Source organism: Vanacampus margaritifer, chromosome 1 (assembly GCF_051991255.1).
Source record: "Vanacampus margaritifer isolate UIUO_Vmar chromosome 1, RoL_Vmar_1.0, whole genome shotgun sequence".
Classification (NCBI taxonomy): domain Eukaryota; kingdom Metazoa; phylum Chordata; class Actinopteri; order Syngnathiformes; family Syngnathidae; genus Vanacampus; species Vanacampus margaritifer.
In genome coordinates, this window is record NC_135432.1 from 25,929,519 (window position 1) to 25,947,020 (window position 17,502).

The 17,502-nt window shown below is 40.0% G+C and overlaps 1 protein-coding gene across 1 annotated transcript; it reads right to left on the bottom strand.

Annotated features, from left to right (window-relative positions):
- Window positions 1-1,243: 1,243 nt before the first annotated feature.
- Window positions 1,244-16,253, bottom strand: klf15 (Kruppel like factor 15). The gene is made up of 3 exons (XM_077543524.1): window positions 16,146-16,253; window positions 13,439-14,941; window positions 1,244-5,031 (listed from the first exon to the last, which is right to left on the bottom strand). Exons 2-3 carry the CDS (start codon window positions 14,845-14,847, stop codon window positions 4,863-4,865), a joined length of 1,578 nt encoding a protein of 525 aa, XP_077399650.1. The 5' UTR covers window positions 14,848-14,941; window positions 16,146-16,253; the 3' UTR covers window positions 1,244-4,862.
- Between the last annotated feature and the right edge of the window lie 1,249 nt (window positions 16,254-17,502).

Here is a 17,502-nt window from a genome sequence, read left to right on the forward strand (position 1 = left end):
GAGAATTGCGCGCTGTAATATCGCGATACAGTATATTGACAAATAGATTCTTTGTTAACATCCCTAATGTTAATGCTATGTTCATCGCAAAATTGGGAGAAACTTTCCATGTCAATGAATTGGAATTTATGTATCCATCTTTAACCATTAACAAAATGTTGTGTTTTGGAAATGTAATGGCAAACACCTTTGTTCTGTTCTACAGACTCAGCAAGTTTACCATCACTTCAAAATCAGGACACAGAGCCTGAAACAAACAAGGAAAGTGAAGCAGAAGAAGAAGACGGCTGTTTTGCTTTCCAAATCCACACACTGGCAAGTCTTTGTGTCTTTGCCAGATGTGATCCGCTCTTCCTCCTTTGGTTGTTGCAATAATGCTGACCTATGTGCAATCAAAACTGTGCTTACGCGCAATATCTTTTCTTTCGTGTAACATTGCAATGACTCACCCAATTCGGTTACTGTTCTGTGGACAAGTACTAAATGTAAATACATTTCATACATTATACACATCTCATTTTCGTACTTACTTGATTTAATTGCATTAGAAGTAAATATTTTTATATAAAGGCACCAAGGAGTAGCAACCTCAAAATTTTTTTGTACATAAAATTATAATCAATTCTGAGTCTGTTGTGGTGTTAATCAAATTTTTGGGTTTGTTACTGCATATTGAGTACTCAATCACATTGGAATTGAATTGCTTGTGGATTAGGAGTAGACAATAATTTTTTTTACCCAGTCCTACTATTTGAGATCAATAAAAAGTTTTTTAAAATTTAAAAATTGCTCTGCCTCTTTGGCTTACATTAAGGTCAATGAAGAAACACAGCTACATGTTTACCTTTGGCAGCAATTTGCATAATATTAGTAGCATTCTCACCTTTTTAGTATTATTTTATTAAGTGTTGTTTTGTATTTGTGTGTGCGTGCGTGTGTGTGTGTGTGTGGGGGGGGGGGGGATGTATAGTACCAATATATTCAAGAGTATAGTCAGATAGGAACTTTAATACTTTTAGCCAAGAAAATGATTTGAGTCTTTAGTCTTTGTCCCATCACCAATTTTTTCAGTCCCGTCTTTTTTGGGATGCAGATATTTTCTGTTTCTGTGAGAACATTTTAGTGGTATTGCTTTTTATATTCTAGTAAAAAAAAAAAAAAAAGTTAAACGAATTGGCTTTGCCTTCCTTTTATTGAACATACAATTTTATTGTAAATGCAATTTGGGTGGAGGAATCAAAATACCACATTTTTAGCTTCGAAAGATATTCTATGCATACATTTATTTATTTATTTTTTTACAAAACATTTTAATAAAGCCGTTTTTGACATGAGGGACATGTTATAAATATAGATCTTGTATCTATTGTACACTTTCTTTACAGAAAATATTTCATGATCATAGAACATGTACTTTACTCCTTTGAAATGTATATACAACATACATTCATGAGTTTACATTATAAAAACAACGGACAAAAATGACAATCCAATTTTATGTGCTGCACCTCAAACATTGAAAGTTATTCAAATTATATTTCAACAATCTATCGTATTAGTCTCAAACTGATGCCACAATTTGTTGGCATTCCTGCAATTCCTTCCCTATTACAACACAGACAAAAAAAAAAAAAAAAAAAAAAAGAACACATCATGTGATTGGAAGCAAAAGCTGCTGTTCCCTTACAATCCAAGGACAAAGGTAAGGAAATGTCATCTTTTCAAGTTTTTCAGTTGTCCATTAACCCAGGGATGGGATTTCAAGCCAGGCTGAATAAGGAATATAAATTAGTCCGTGTCATTGCTGATTACCAGACAATAAAGCAAACAGTTTAAAGGTAAGCAGATTCCAATTGGTCGGCAAACATGCATGCCAGTAAGAATAAGTAAACATTTGCAGAAAGCTGTTGAAATCATTGCCACGGCGACCCCAAATTGCCTCCTCCGTGGGCTATAACATGGATGGACCAGCCAAGACGCTTGTTCGTGTGCACTTTTACAAACAAATGCTCATTTTTGTACATTTTAAGATATGATTTGGTAACGAAGTAAGTCACCACTGTGGTCTCAAGATATATCACTGTTCATAATTAGCGGCATCAAAATAAAAGTAAATACAGTTCCGTGTTTCCGTGCTATGCATCCCATTTTTTTTCTTCTAAGCTGCAAAGATCCGCACACGATTAAATATGTCCAATTAGCAGCAACAACAGGACTAATCTGAACGTTTGTGATGATAGGTCATTTTGGATGATGTCATAGGATTCCAGATTGAACAAAAGGGCCACAAAATAATTATAAATCATTTATTTTATTTGAAATATTTAAAATATGAAATCAAGCTGTTGTCATGTAAAAAGTATACTATGTGTAGGTATTTGATTTTGCCGGAGAAGTTGTTTGGCACATCCAAGAAGTTATGTTAGGTCTTCTACTCGTTTCACATCTGTGACAGGAAGAATTAAAGGGACATGAAGTTTTACGAAATGGCTCACTTCGAACAAACAGAATTACAAAGTGTTTCTTGATACAAAAAAAAAGAAGAGAGAAACCAGCACCTATTTTTGATTTCATTTGCCATAAATATGACAAGAAGTCAGATAATAGACATTGAGACCAGATGAGGCCAACAAGGCATCGCTGAGATCTGAGTCAAGATCGACCACAATACAACAACACGGCAATTCTCAAAATATTCGGGGAGGGCAGACGACCAAAAATGTCTTGCATGCCGATGCAAATTATACAGTGTCATGATTTTGGCGGTCAGCATTATTCTTCTACAATGTTCTCCTTTTGTTTTTTCATTTTCCTGCCATTCAACAAAGAAATGTATTCAAAGCGCATAGGAATGTCGATGCATCGTTTACTCTTCCATGTACGGAAGAAGAAGCAGAAGAGAAGAAGCGAGTCGCCCCCGCTAAGCTTTCACTGATTAGCAAAAAGCTGAACTGCAGTATCTTGGATCTGAAACCATCCATTTAAAATTGAGACTGTGCTGAAATGGAACATGTTCCGTGGTAACAGCCACACCTCGTCCAATCGTCTAATAGTTTTGTTCTGAGATTGACCAATTAGAAGCTGGAATCCAACCAGTTAAAAGCTATGACTAGTACATTGAATAAAAAATAAAAAATACCCTAGCTACCTTAGACAGTGTTTGTAAGATATCATTCCAAATCAATGGGTTTCTTCTAGACGACAGATTCCACTTCCTGAATAATAAGGTGGAGGGTTTGAGTGGTTTGCTACCGAAAATAAAATCATGTTTCCGCAACCTGTAAAGCTGTCTGTAAAATATCAAGGTTTAAGCGTTGACATTGACCTATAATTCCAGTTTGAGGATGATTGGTTGATTTGAGACTTGCGACTGGTAGAGTGTTGAAATGTTTTAGATTCTGGCTCTCACATCACGTACAGCAGAGGTCCCCAACCCTGGACTCCCACAGCCAACACAAGTGGAGATCGTTATCAGCCTTCTCCAGAGATTGCTGATTAGCTGATGATATGAATCACCTGTGTTGGCTGTGGGAGGCATGGAAAACAGGCTGGATACCTGAGGACCAGGGTTGGGGACCTCTGACGTACAGTACTAATTCCTTAAAACCCCTCCAAAATAAATTCAGAGGTTTGTTTCGAAATACATGTTTGAAGATAATTGCTGAAAACGTGCAAAGAAATGAAAAGTATGTCGTGCTCAACTGTAGAGATAGAGCTGCTTTTATAAACCGTTTAGTTTTCCTGATTATTTCCGGCAAGGCAACCAGTGACGCACCTCGGACCTGACATTGATCGCCATTCCCCTCGCCTTAATCCATATCAGCCGTCAAATGGTGCAGTTAGCTAGCAAGCAATAGCCACAGCCACAAAATACATCTTCATCGTCACAGCATGACAACCAGCTGCAATATAAATTCCAGCCTCCAGAGGCTTCAAGCGGATACATTTTCACGGCTCATGTAGTTTTGTGTTGGCATAAGAAGGTCATAGTACTGCTATTTGATGGACAGTCGAGTGGGGCGTGGTTTCAGCGAAGTCCACAGTGTTTGAGAGCCGAGACAAGTGCTTGATTTTGGGGGTTGGGGGGCCGGATTGTTGCTAACATTTGTCCCCGTGATGTGACAATTAAGAAAATGTTTACTTTACAGGGTTGTCATATGTAGGGTTGTCGTTTTGACACAGACCAGCAATTGCAGTTTGAAAACAAAAAACTGCCTCCCTTCAACAATGCCTGGAAAAGATCGTTTAAAAACAATTGCGTACTTGCTAAAAACTTGACTAGAACCAAATCCATAGTAGTCCCTTGACAGGGGACTAAATAAACCAAGGCCACAATTATTATTCACATACAACATCTATAAAATGTCCAACATGTTAAATTAATATCATAACAAATGTGTTTCTTGATCCTGTGTGGCAACATATGGCTCCAAAAGGCATAAAAGAGTCACTTGGGTTTGTTTTTTTTTAGTACCGGAACCCTCAGTGATGCAACTGTGTATAAGGCTTTTTTGGACATAAACAATATAAAAATACTCTGAATATCATATTGATCTTCAATTTTGATTAGTCCCATGATTGAGTGAGATCAAATAAAATTGTTCTGTACATGAAGCTTATTCCACTTGTGAGGGTTGCGTGTCAAGTAACATTTTTGTTTACCTTATATAGTCATTTCATTGCCACCCATCAAATGATCACAGTACGTATGTCACATGCGCATTTGAACACACAAGTCCTGCGCAAATTCCTTTAACCTCCCGAACCCCCACCCCCCCCTCTCTCTCGTGTCCTCCTCTGTCCTTCGTCACATGCACCCGCCCCGCACTTAGTGTCAGTCTTTCAGAGCGGGGTCGAAGGGGTCAGTTTGTAGAGCGCCCTGTCCTGTTGCTTCGTGGAAAGCGGTGGACTTTGAGGTGTTTTGACAGGTGATCGCTGCGGGCAAACTTCTTCTCACAGACGATGCACTGGTATGGTTTTACTCCGGAATGGGAGCGCCGGTGTCGGGACAGCTCATCGGATCGGGAAAACCTGCCACGATAGGATTGAGGACATTTTAGTGCAATTGTATAATCATAATGATCTCATCTCATTTAGTTACTCAGTGTGAAATGTGAGCATCTGTTTTAGACAACGCTTTTATTTTGTTGGATGAATTTAAGCAGCCTAAGTGGTGTCATAAAAAGTGTCATAAATAGATGAATAAAGATGCACTACTTTTTGTTGCTTTTTTGTCATCTTTGTCATATATATGTTAAAATAGTCAGTATGTCTTGACAATAGCCTGTGAAAAAAATCTGCTATCTACGGCCCAATTTTGAACCATTTAGATTTTTAAGAAACCACCGTACCCAAGGAAAAACAACCAATCAGAGACAAAAGGAATGCTAACTTTTAGTGGTACACTCCATTATGACTAACGTGCTTTTCTGGTGTAACTCACCACAAAGTGATTTTTTCTTTTTTTACTTGCTAACTTCTCTTTATAATGAAATTGGATCATGTCATGGCATAAATATGCTCCAAGGTTCCAAATAACATAAAAGCAACTTTTACACGCCAGTAATCTGAGCATGATGCTGATTCTATACATGTGAATTGCATCCTTTCTGAGGAGATGGCCCATATTTAGCTCCAACAACACATGAGCCCCGCGAATCCTCGTCTATTCCCGGCCCGCCCGGCCTCTGGTCTCCATGGGCTTGCCACAGTGTGGATATCATGACAAGGGATCCTTAAGTGGATGATAGAGTAGCGTCCGCACATTTCAGCACATGACTTTTGCGTGCGTCCCTCTGTGTATTAGTAAAGCTTTTAAGATCTGAGTAATCTGTAACATGGGTTGATCCCCTGCAGCTTCCCTATTTTGCTCCCAGGGCGATAATTCGGAGGGGTGTGAAGCGGTCACTCACACTTATTTCAAGCCATTTTCACCTTAGACATGAATTACATAATCCGTCCATTCATTATGTCCCCACATTAAAGTGGATAGCTGGCAGAGTTCATAACTATTAAAAACGGAAATGCAAGATCAGGAAGTCAAATAATTTATTGGTGCTATGATTAATGTTTTTCTGGTATCGTGTTACTTATGATGCATCTGAGCTGACTTTATAGTTGGCGCCGATATGGATTCATTTGACACTTTTGAAGCAAGTGCAGTAGTGTAATTCAGTGGACTCTCCCGAGTTGAAACACAGTTTGGATTTCGACCAAAATAGGCCTGTAAAGTCGTATGAAACATCAGCCGTCAAGATTTCAGTTTTGCAAGCATCAAATGATTAATTCTGGATACGTTAGGATTTTTAGTACTGTATGTTTGTCAATGTCAATAAAAGAACAATGCGAGTATAATCATAATAATAATAATAATAATAATATATAATACCAATCAGAAATCTGACTCTGGCCTCACTTTTTATTACTCAGGCTGATTATTGTATATTTTACAGTTTTTAACATAATTCTCATATAAACACACCATATTGATCAATACTGGATGATGCTAACGCCAATGATTGACAATGTCATTTTATTGATGATGCCACAAATGAAATTGCCAACCAGGTTTCACTTTGCATCGTGTAATTCAGGTTTTTGTATCGGATAATAAAGCTTTAGTTTTCTTCTTGTTCCATAATTCACATTTTCTGAAGAAATGAGTGGTATGCATGAGATCATTTTCAAGACACAAAAACTTATCATTTTAAAGGACTGGTTGAAGCTAATTATTTGACTGTGTTGTAAATGCTTTTATTGGCTTGTAAAGTTTTTTATGTGCTGTCACTTGCGTTATGCTAGTGTTTATTTATCTTGGTGGTGTAATAATACCAGGCAAAGGGGCAAGTGTGTGTGTGTGTTTTAAATAAATATTAGTTATTGTACAATTCACAACATTTAAAGATTTTATGGGGTCTTGCTGCATTTAGTTCTTGACGATTAAACATTTTTAAGTAAATATTAACGTGCAGTAGATTGGAAAAAACTTTCTGAGCTGAACCTTATCTAAAGTCAAGTAATGACGATCTGGTTTTGTGACTACTATACAAACGGAACTATTTGCTGCACTATTGACACAACCTTAGCAAGTGGAGAAGCTTTGACAATTATAAACCGAATGATCTTAATTCAAGAAACAAATGGTGAAACCACATATGAGCTCCATGTACACGATCTGCGCTTCAAGTTGGGTCATGCCTCAATCATAAGAACAAACACGACGAGTCGACATGCATATTCGGTAGCTAGCATGATATTCTCAAACAGCAAAGTTTGCGCCTTGCGACTGACTGGCAAGTGAAACCAGTCCAGACTGCAGTTTGCTTTTAATAAGTGAGTTGGGATAGACACGAGTTCTCCGCGACCCTCAACAGGCTAAGTAGTATAGAAAATGGATGGAGGGATATTCTTAACTCACAATTTTGTTTGGACGGATCACATGCTGGTGGTCTGTGTCCAACCCCTTGCTTTTTAACAGCCCCACAACAACTCGTGTGAAGTTTTGCCACCTCTATACCGCATGTTCCAGGTGCAGCATACAAGGTCACAGAGTTCAAAACTGAGGGCGACTGGAGGGCACTTGAGTCCATTCGCCCTTGGGCTAGCATGGCGGGAGTGCAGCCTTGCACATAGTATACATATCAAGAGTGTGGGAAACACAGATTCACAGGTTTTTATGGTAGCTCGAGGCGTGGGTATTAACCAAGAATGGCGGGACCATCTTTGTAAAGACACACACACCCTAAAAATTGCAGTCAGGCACATTTTGGAATGTGGCCATAATGTCCAGACTCTAGAACTGTCATCCTTTTGTTAACTACCGGTACCCTCTGCAAAATCAACACATTTCAGCACTAGATGCACTCCACAGATTAATTCATCACGCAGGCCATCTAAGATGGAATTTTCACAACTTTTTCGCATCTTACTTTCCTGTGTCATGTGTGTAAAGTAAAGATGCGGGATTGGAGGGTTGAACTAGACTGGAAATTGTCCAGCTTCTAACATGATATCATAGTTGGAAAAGATGTCAGCATCCACATGCATTACATAACAAAGCGCTGTAGGGCTAGTCATCTTTAGGGCTGCACCATATCCTAATATATATATATAAATAAGATTTGACATGTTGCCGCACAGTAGCTTATTTTGTCAGCGGAGGTACAATAATAGCAATAATTAAAATTTGAAAATGTAACATCAATCATCTGGAATGTTATCAAGTTTTATCAGTAAAAACAATTCATCCATCACAATAACACTTTTATAAGTGTTTAACTTCTCTGCTTGAGTAATGATTGTTTTAATATCATTATACATTTTGCACTCAAAAAAATCTCTTGGAAGAACATCTTAAAGAGAACAGTCCAATTCATAGCTAGGCAAGGACCAGTAAACATTAAGTGATATGCAAAGAAAAAAATGAAATGCAAAAGGACGCTGCACAGAACAGCAAGCCTGAACCTCTCAGCTAAACCACTTCACATTCAAAAACAAAATCATTGCAACCAACAGATTCTTATTAATCAATATAAGCAATAACAGACGACCTTGTTGACATGAGGGGTTCCTCAGGGGTCAGTATTTGGCCCAGTTCTGTTCACCCTATATTTCTTGCCCCTTGAACACACCATTAGCCATTTCAGTCATACAATTGACTATATAATGTTTTCTTTAGCTTTAGTTTTAAATGCACAAGATTCTTTAAAATATTGCCTCAATGTCATTAAGGGCTGGATGTCCTCCAACTTTCTACACCTTAACAAGAAGACTGCCTGGCCAAAAATCATCTTTTACTTTACACTGTCATTCTTCACCTTGAACAACATTTTGACAGTCTAACTTGTACCTGTTGTACCTCCATAAAAGAACAACATCCAACCAATGCTAGTTATTTCTCCCGATTATTGTAACTCACTAGTCACCAGTTTAAATAGCAGTTGCTTGCCTAACACCTTGGAGAACCCACGGGGTCAAATTTGGCCCCTATAAATTCTGCTACTCAAATAACAAAGACATTTTTTTTTTTTTTACAAATTTAACTTCAAAAGTCCAGAGTGCCACTTCTGACCCCTGCATGGGGTCATCTAGTGGATGAATATTGCACTTACATGAGCCAGAGTGGTGGTGACAAGATGGCTGACAACATGTTGTTTTGTTGAGCTGGAAATCAATCCAAACAAAACCATCTTCTCAGCAAACCATCAGATGGTAAAATTGTGTTTTTTTTGTTAATCTATTTCATATCATGTTGCAGAATGCCTAGGAGTATGTTTTATATATATATTTTGATAAATTAGCAACTCTGAGCTAGTTCAAAAAACAAGGGTTCAAATTGAAAAAACATATATTTTGGTGTTCAGTGAACTTATAGCAGTCATTTAATGTATAATTCATAATTTTCCAAAGAAGAAAAGGGTTCTTGGGTTCTCCAGGGTTAAAAGGAAAGGGGACTTTCATGGTTCAAACTTCTTCTAAAATGGAAACTCGACTGCTAACACCCATCCCTAATTAGTAACCTGCATGCGTACAACATCACTTGAGTATTTGTCTTTGAACGATGTGTACGGGTCACAATGAGACCCTCACGTGGATCACCGCCATGTCAACAAAGTTGTTCTGGTTCTCCAGTTTGCATTGATCTAAAGGTGTCACAATCTAAAGATAAATCAGTCGGTGCGACCGCCTGGCAACAGCGCTGTTCTTTGCCGTGACAAAGAATGCATCAGCTGACAAGCCGCTGATCGGGTGACGGCTTGTCAAGTGCGTATGCGGACTTGCGTGTTATGACAGTAAACTGTTTAGGTTTGAGCAAGGCCATCGGACACCACCGCAAATAAAAGTCTTTATGCAGGTCAGAGCTGAACACAATTGCATTGTTCAACTAGTGTTTACATGGGACTGTTCGTCCGCTAACATCTCTGCCAGATGACAACATAGTTAAAGCGTGAAGGAAGCACAAGGATAAAATGAGTAGAACTATGTGGCAGGGTGAAAATATGACTCTCTGCAAGTTATATGTAGGAGCCCGGCCATTGAAATACGACTCTTCTCTATCGTCACACATGGATCTATTCTGAAGTTACTCTTACGAGGACGTCCCAGTTCACCTCTAGCTCCTGGCAGGGGGGTGAGGAGCAGGAAGGGAGGACTATATATTACCTTGTAATGTGCTGATGTCATATCAAGGTTCTAAAAGCGCAGTTGTTGCCAGGAGAAGAGCACATTACATTTAGGGAGAAGAATAGAAAAATGGAAAGTTAGTTTGTCTCTACAGCAAGAATGAAGCTGATCCGAAATTAAAATACTGTTAATAGGAGCCTTTAAAGATGAATGACTGCAATTTGGAATATCAATTTATCAAAAATGGGCCAAGGCTGTGATGGGTGTTTTGTAGTTTTCACATTTGTTTTGTTTTTTACGCTCATATAAAAGTCAAGACCTCAAGGATTATTTTGACTGTTGTATGACAGTTGAGAATGTAGTAGTGCGACTTAGACATGACCTGTACAGTTAATTAAGTTGTTGTTCAACTGCTGTTTGCGATTGTTTCTATTTCCATTTCTCCCTGGAAATATGACAATGATGATGTTTGAACAAATTGACCATCAGCGTCTCACAACTAATTGTTTCTGGCCTTAGACGGCCCACGGTATAATTGAGAAAGGATACAATTATGTAATAACCTCCTGTTTGGATGTCACTGTCACAGAAGAAGAAGGAGGATAAGAGGAGAATATTGTTCCCATGTGCATATAGCACTCATGTGAATGTTCCAAATGGAAAAGTTTACATTGCATTTATACATGTGTTCAGGCCTCAGGAGACCTCGTAAGACCTCATAAACTTGCTCCAACCCTATGTTACATAACATGTTTTTACATGAGGCAGCTACCATATAGTCAAGACAGTCATTGGGAAGAAAACAGCTTAAATAGTTGAAAAAGCTTGCTAGTCTGAACTCTCCGCTTAAATGGGCCACATTTATTATACACAACTTGAGCACAAAGCATATGTGGAAGGAAGTGCAAGGTGAAAGTCGGCGTTTGGAAAAGGAGGCTTGTTTTTATTTGGATGGAATTTAAATGAGAAGATTGAACTTTTTGCTGCTTTGTATATTTAGTGCATCCTGGCTGACTGGAAAATGCACATGTACGTCATGAGCTCAAAACTTTGAACTTGATTCCGTAATAACCGTGCGTCTGTGTATGTGGGAAGTATTCACAGACAGTGAGCAAACAAGTGCAATAACTAGCGGGGGCAAAGTCTGCATTCAAACAACTTCAAAGGATACTCTAATCTAATCGGAGATTTTACCATGGTACAAAAACACACAGATAGTGGCGACACAGAAACAGCTCAAATCAACACAATTTCAAGCATTTTTTTTTATATTACATTTTGTCTCCCGAATCGACCTATGCCGTTCCAATGTGTAGCATGTCCAACAATGCATGATTCTTAGTATATATAAAGTATCCTTGCGTAGAATTGTCTTATAAATATAAATGATCTGGTGTGAAAAATGTGCCAAACCAAATCATATGGACTCACTGCGGTGATGCTTAACGGAACAAGCCAAAAGTCATAATATAAGAATATTATGATTATTATTCTGTGGAATGCAGAATGATTTTGAAATAATAATGAAATAGTAGTAATAGTACACTCTAAAAACAGTTGGGTCCCAAAAAATAAAAACAACTTTCTGGGTTGTTTTATACAAAATGACCCAATTTTTTGACCAAAGTAAATGATCGGACCAATATTTATGAGTTGTGTTATGCTGAAAGACCCATTTCATGACTCAAAGTTGGGTCAAATTGACCCAAGTAGAGGATCGGTCCATTTTTGACCCAACTGTTTATAGAGTGTAGTAAAATAGATCGTCACTATGTCACGCGGTGTGCTTTGATATAGATGTACAGCACTTAACTTATTTTTATACTAGTAAGACAGTAGGTCAAAAAGTAATATATGCGACACAAATCGCACTCCTTTGTCATTCTTCTCATGTATAGGAATGTTTTACAGGTTTCAAAGTAATAAGTCTGACTAACTTACTTTACACTTGCACGGTAGTTAAAGAACTCCTAAAGGAAATTCTGAGGTTTCTAAATGCATTGGACATTTGAAGAGATAATTGTTCAAAATGTGTTGTGACTGAGAACTACAGTACAACTAATATAGCGTACAGTGGATGATCAATTCAACAGAGCAAGACAACAACAACAACAACAAACTCAAGAAGAAAAAAAACACCCCGTTGTACCCCTTTTAGTTGTCAAAGTCTGTTAGTTCCAGAATTGGCCATTGTTGTTTACTGGCACTATACGTATTTCTGGGTTGCGCCACTGTTGTCACAGATATACAGTATAGCAAGACTAGAGCAGGCTAAAAGATGTGCCGACATGGCAGCCATGTTGGCAGGGTCAAAAAGCTAATGGACCGCATGGACATTAGTTTAGCAATGCCCTCAGGAATGCAGTTCAAAAGGGGCGTGTTGAATCGCCCTCTTCATATTCATGGATAATGTTTATTGAAGCGCCTTCTCAGCATGTAGCATGTGTATACATCTCTCAAACACAATTTTTCGCACAGTATATGGTTGTTTTTTGTCAAGCCATCAAGCATCGAATCGTAACATCGCATCTTATGAATGTGACCATCTGCATGCCATTATCTCTCCCCCATGAAGCACCTGTGAGGTAAGTTTGAGGGGGGGGGGGGGGTAATATTTATTTACAATAATTTTGTACTGTACTTTGTGTGTGTTTTTCAGGCCACAAAAACAAAAAAACGTAGGCCTACTTCAATTTACCGATCAGTCGGCTCCAACGAATGACCGCTCCCCCAATTAGTCAGTTAAATTAAGGTTCCATTCTATTGAATTGTAGAGCAATAACATTAATCTGTTTTGAACCATATCATTTTTTGGCTTTGGATAAGATGGCACCTAGTGATCGGCATGAGTCCTCCCTCTGTAATTGTGAGTCAAATTTGGCAACACTCTCCTTGTCATGCGCTTTCGTTTCTCACTTGTTCATGTAAAGGATATATATATATTTATTATGTGCACTTAAGTGTATGTTATGTTAGCTTGAATCTTTATTTGAAGTAAATAAAAATTGCAGTAAAAGAGCATCGATAATGAAGATTCAAAAAGGGAACATTCAATAGACTATGAAGTCCAAGGTTTGTGCTATAATCTATTCAATTTCTTCCGTACTATTCACAAGCTTAATTGTTCATGTTGTATATTATTAAACCTTTAGCGTCCACTGTTTATGTAATGTAAACACCAGTTTAGGATCATGTCTCTTTCTCTATTATTGGTCCTAGACCAATCACTAACCCTGCAATGTTACTTGAAGGTCAGAAAAGGACCTACTGTACCACAATTTGGAAGCCTGTGTAAATAATAATGTGTTTTTCTCACCTCCATCCACAACCAGGCCACGTGCATGCGAAAGGCTTTTCTCCAGTGTGCCTCCTCAGATGAGCTTTAAGGTGGCTGCTTTTGGTGTACATCTTATTACAGCCCGGAAAAGAGCACTTGTGCATTTTTATAAGGTCTGCCACTGCACTCTTCTGGTACCTCTGACCTCCAGCAAGGGCCCCTGTTGTTGATCCGTTACCTAACCCGCCTTCCTCAAGCCCGGTGGGTTTGGCAGCAATGGGCACCGGTGCGATCCGTACAAATTTGGAGGAATTTTTGTTGGCAAATGCAATGTTCGCAGGGGAAAGCAGCTGAGGCACCAAGGCGAAGGTTTGGCCCTGGATGTTGACCAGGAGCTGAGCGATCTTGATGTCCGATGGACCCTGCGTCGTTTGAGGCTTCTGCAAGAGAGCTTCTTGCGTTTGAGCGTCTGAGACGGTGCAGGACTGAGGCTCTTGTTTGATCTGGATGGGCTGGATTTGTAAGATGACCGGCACACTGGAAGCAGCACTGCTGTTTTCTCCTGAGGCTGATGGAGATCCACAGTCTTCCTGTTTGATTCCATCCACTTCGCTGAATGTGGAATTCGAACTTGTACAGCTCACATCGACTGTTGATGAGCTGTTCATTTTCGATGCATTAAGCGTCTGTTTGGTCTCTCTGTGGGAGGACAGTGGAGAACGGGCCACGGGTACAGTCTGATCGGAGTTCTGCAAGACCTCTCTCACTATCGTCTTTGCACTTTCAGCCTCTGAGAACTCCGGCGCCGGCGACATGGCCTCATCGCTTCCTTCGTCTTCCTCCACCACCATGTTCTCTTCCAAGAACTCCTCAATCTCTTCCAGAGTGGGTTGAAAGAGGAGTGCCGTAGGATCCTGCAGCTCATCCAGGAAAATGGGGAACTCGCAATAGTCCTCTTTGGCTTGGTGTTGGAGAAGACCCAGCCGCTGATCCCTCTTCGAATCCCAAGCGAGGCCCATGGGTAAAAGTGGGGCGTTGGAAGATGAAGAAGGTGGCGAGGAGAGCAAGCTGCTGTTGCTGATGTTGAAGCTTATTGAGTTGGTCATTTCCTGTGAGAGGAGGAGGTCCAGCAGGCTGTCTTGACTCTCACCTCCAGAAGAGCTCCTGCTCTCATAGCTGGAGCTCACGTGAGCGTGGGATTTGGGCGACGAGGACTCCGGGCTGGAGCAGATCGAAGACCGAGGGCTCGAGGAGATGCTGACGTCATCCTCGGAGAGCCCCGGTGAAGAGGATGCCCCTTGGTAGGGGTGGTAGACGCACGCGTCGGTCACCATGATGCCTCGGGACACCCGCTCGCTGGCATCGCTGCGGCGGTTGCTGTGGTCACACGTCGATAAGCTAGTACAGTACAGGAAGGTCTCCTCACCAAGCGGTAAGTGATCCACCATTCCTGTGAGGATGAATGGCAGCTGGACTCTGCTCTGCACTCAAGATCAAGTTTGGAGACTTGGCTAAATATTAATGAAAAAGGGTTTCATCCTCCTGCGGAAAACAAAACAATCGGGATCATCAGTTAGAGCAAGGATATCCATTTTTGGAAACACATCTTTATTAGAAAATACATGCTGCCATCTACTATAAAGTTGAATCATACAGGTAGTTGTTTTCAAATGATCTTTTGACACTGATTACTGATCTCGCATCACTCTCTTTGGCAACTTCAACTTTGAAGTTAATGTTCTACAAGGGTCCTCCTGCAAGCTTCACAGAAATGTGGAAGCCAGGACGACCGAGAGACTGAACATCGCGACTATTCGGCCTCTGTGCGGTGCCTGCATGAAAGAAGCGAGTGTGTGTATGTATATAGCAGCTGGTGTGGCGTACACTGACCATGTGGAATCAGGAGTTCCCATTTGCCAGCTGCTCAAAGTGAGGGAGCCACATGGCTTAAAGGGGGGGAAAAAATCAGTGGAGACAGAAGCGATAGCATCTCTGCTACTTTTTCATGGCACTAATCACAACACGGTTGCAAATGAGCATGATTTTCAACATGAACATTCCAATGCCCTTTAAATAGATCCATAGCGGTTAAAGCAATAAAAAGTTGAAAATGTAGGACAAGTTGAAATAAGTGGGAATGCACGCCATCTAGTGTTGGGGTGAGCAAATCTCACTTTACAAAGTTAATAGTGAGTTCGCCCAAAATGCCTGTTTAACTTATTTAACATAATGACCACGTATATCACAAATATTAAACACATTTGCATTACGTACAGTAGCTGCTGATGCCCTTATTTAGTCTAAAAAAAGGCAAACTTTTTGTGAAAATGATAGAATTAAGGCTTTATGAAAATAGTTAAAGTTTAAAAAAGAAAAAGAAAAGAAAAAGAATAGAAAGAAAGAAAAGAAAGAAAAACAAGACCACTTGATGTATACATGGGCAAGCTGAGGGTGGAGTAATTTGCCCTATAGTAACCTCTGCCTTGCTGAAAGAACTGTATTCAAACAAATACAGACATGCATGACACAAAACGAAAACTGCGCATACGGTCATGACTTTGACATTTTACAGTATAGTAAATCACCGTCCCTGAATCTGTAAGTGTTCTGTTTTGTTTTTGTTTACGTGTAGGCTAGTCATGCAAGACTCGTGGCTCACTCTGCGGCAAATCAACATCACGTACACGATTACACGATGCATGGCACAATGTGTGTGTGTAGCCTATATGCGTGTGTATTCTCTCACCTGTTTGTGCGTGTGAAGAACGAGGTTTTAACTCTCTTGAATGCAACGTGCTCTCCTCTTCCAAATGTTCTTTCGTGCGTAATGGTGAGATAGCTCCGCGGGAGGGTGCATGGCGCATTCTCTCTCTCTCTCTCTCTCTCTCTCTCTCTCTCTCTCTCTCTCTCTCTCTCTCGCTCTCTCTCTCTCTCTCTCTCTCTCTCTCTTTCTCTCTCTCTCTCTCTCTCTCTCAGATGTACACGCATGCACACAACACACATGCTCGCACTCCCTCACTCGCTTTCTCATTGGGCTCTGCAGTTTAGTCACATGATCTCTTCTGGCGGTGTTGTGGGTTCGGCTTGAGAAGGCTCGCCTGTTCCGTGCGTTTTCATTGGCTATCTTCTTATAAAAGGAGGCCGGCGTGAGGGAATGGCGTCAATGGAGAGAGTGAGAGAGGCTGGGTCATGTGCAGAACACAAACATGAACCTGACACTTTCTGTTGTTGTTTTATCCCAATTAAAAAAAAAGAAAAAAGAAGAAGAAAAAAAAGACTTGACCTCAATCCAATCATGTGTGCGGTCTGGTCTGCATGAGATGAATAGAAAACTTCATAAAATTGTTAAATGCAAGTAGCCTACAGTAAATAACAGCTAACATTAACTACCAACAAGTGAAAGGAGATGTTTGTTTTATACAGTGAACTACCCTTATCTAACCTTACATTGCCGAATAGCTTATACGTTTTACCACTGTCTTCATTAAAGTACGAGTGCAAGCTATTGTACAGTAGTTGTCGGTAGCAAGCTGTGGGCCAAAACAAAGACATGGCATTAGCAGTAGGACATAGCTGAAGCCCTAAGGTTATCCCATGGTGAACAAGTAGCAGATGAGCGAATGACCCATTCACCAGATGAGTGCGTTTGTTTACATGTTACCTAATAACATCAGTAATGGAACTTTTGCTTCAACTGCAAGTGGGCAGACTTCATCAAAACACCTGAGGTCACTTCACTGGCTCCTACTTAATTTGATTTGCTGCCACAACTTACAGAACATGAGACCTTTTTCAGTGGCTTTGGCTTTCCCTTCCTTTTACTTTAAGTTAGCTTTGTATCATTCTTTTGAGGGGTGCCCGCTGCCATGACTGCACTGCAGTTGATGTAATTGGTAATACTTGTCCTCTTCATTAAAAAGCGCCAACATGTCTAAGGCAACTCTGCCAATGACAACATTTGAGTGGTTGTAATTTCTGCTGCAAATCAGACTATCACGGCTCATTTCTTCTCGTACAGAAGCCCTACAAAGAGACTTTTACCCAAATGTCTCAAAAAGAGGACGGAGTGCATTAGATATGAAGTCAGCACTCTCAAACTTAGT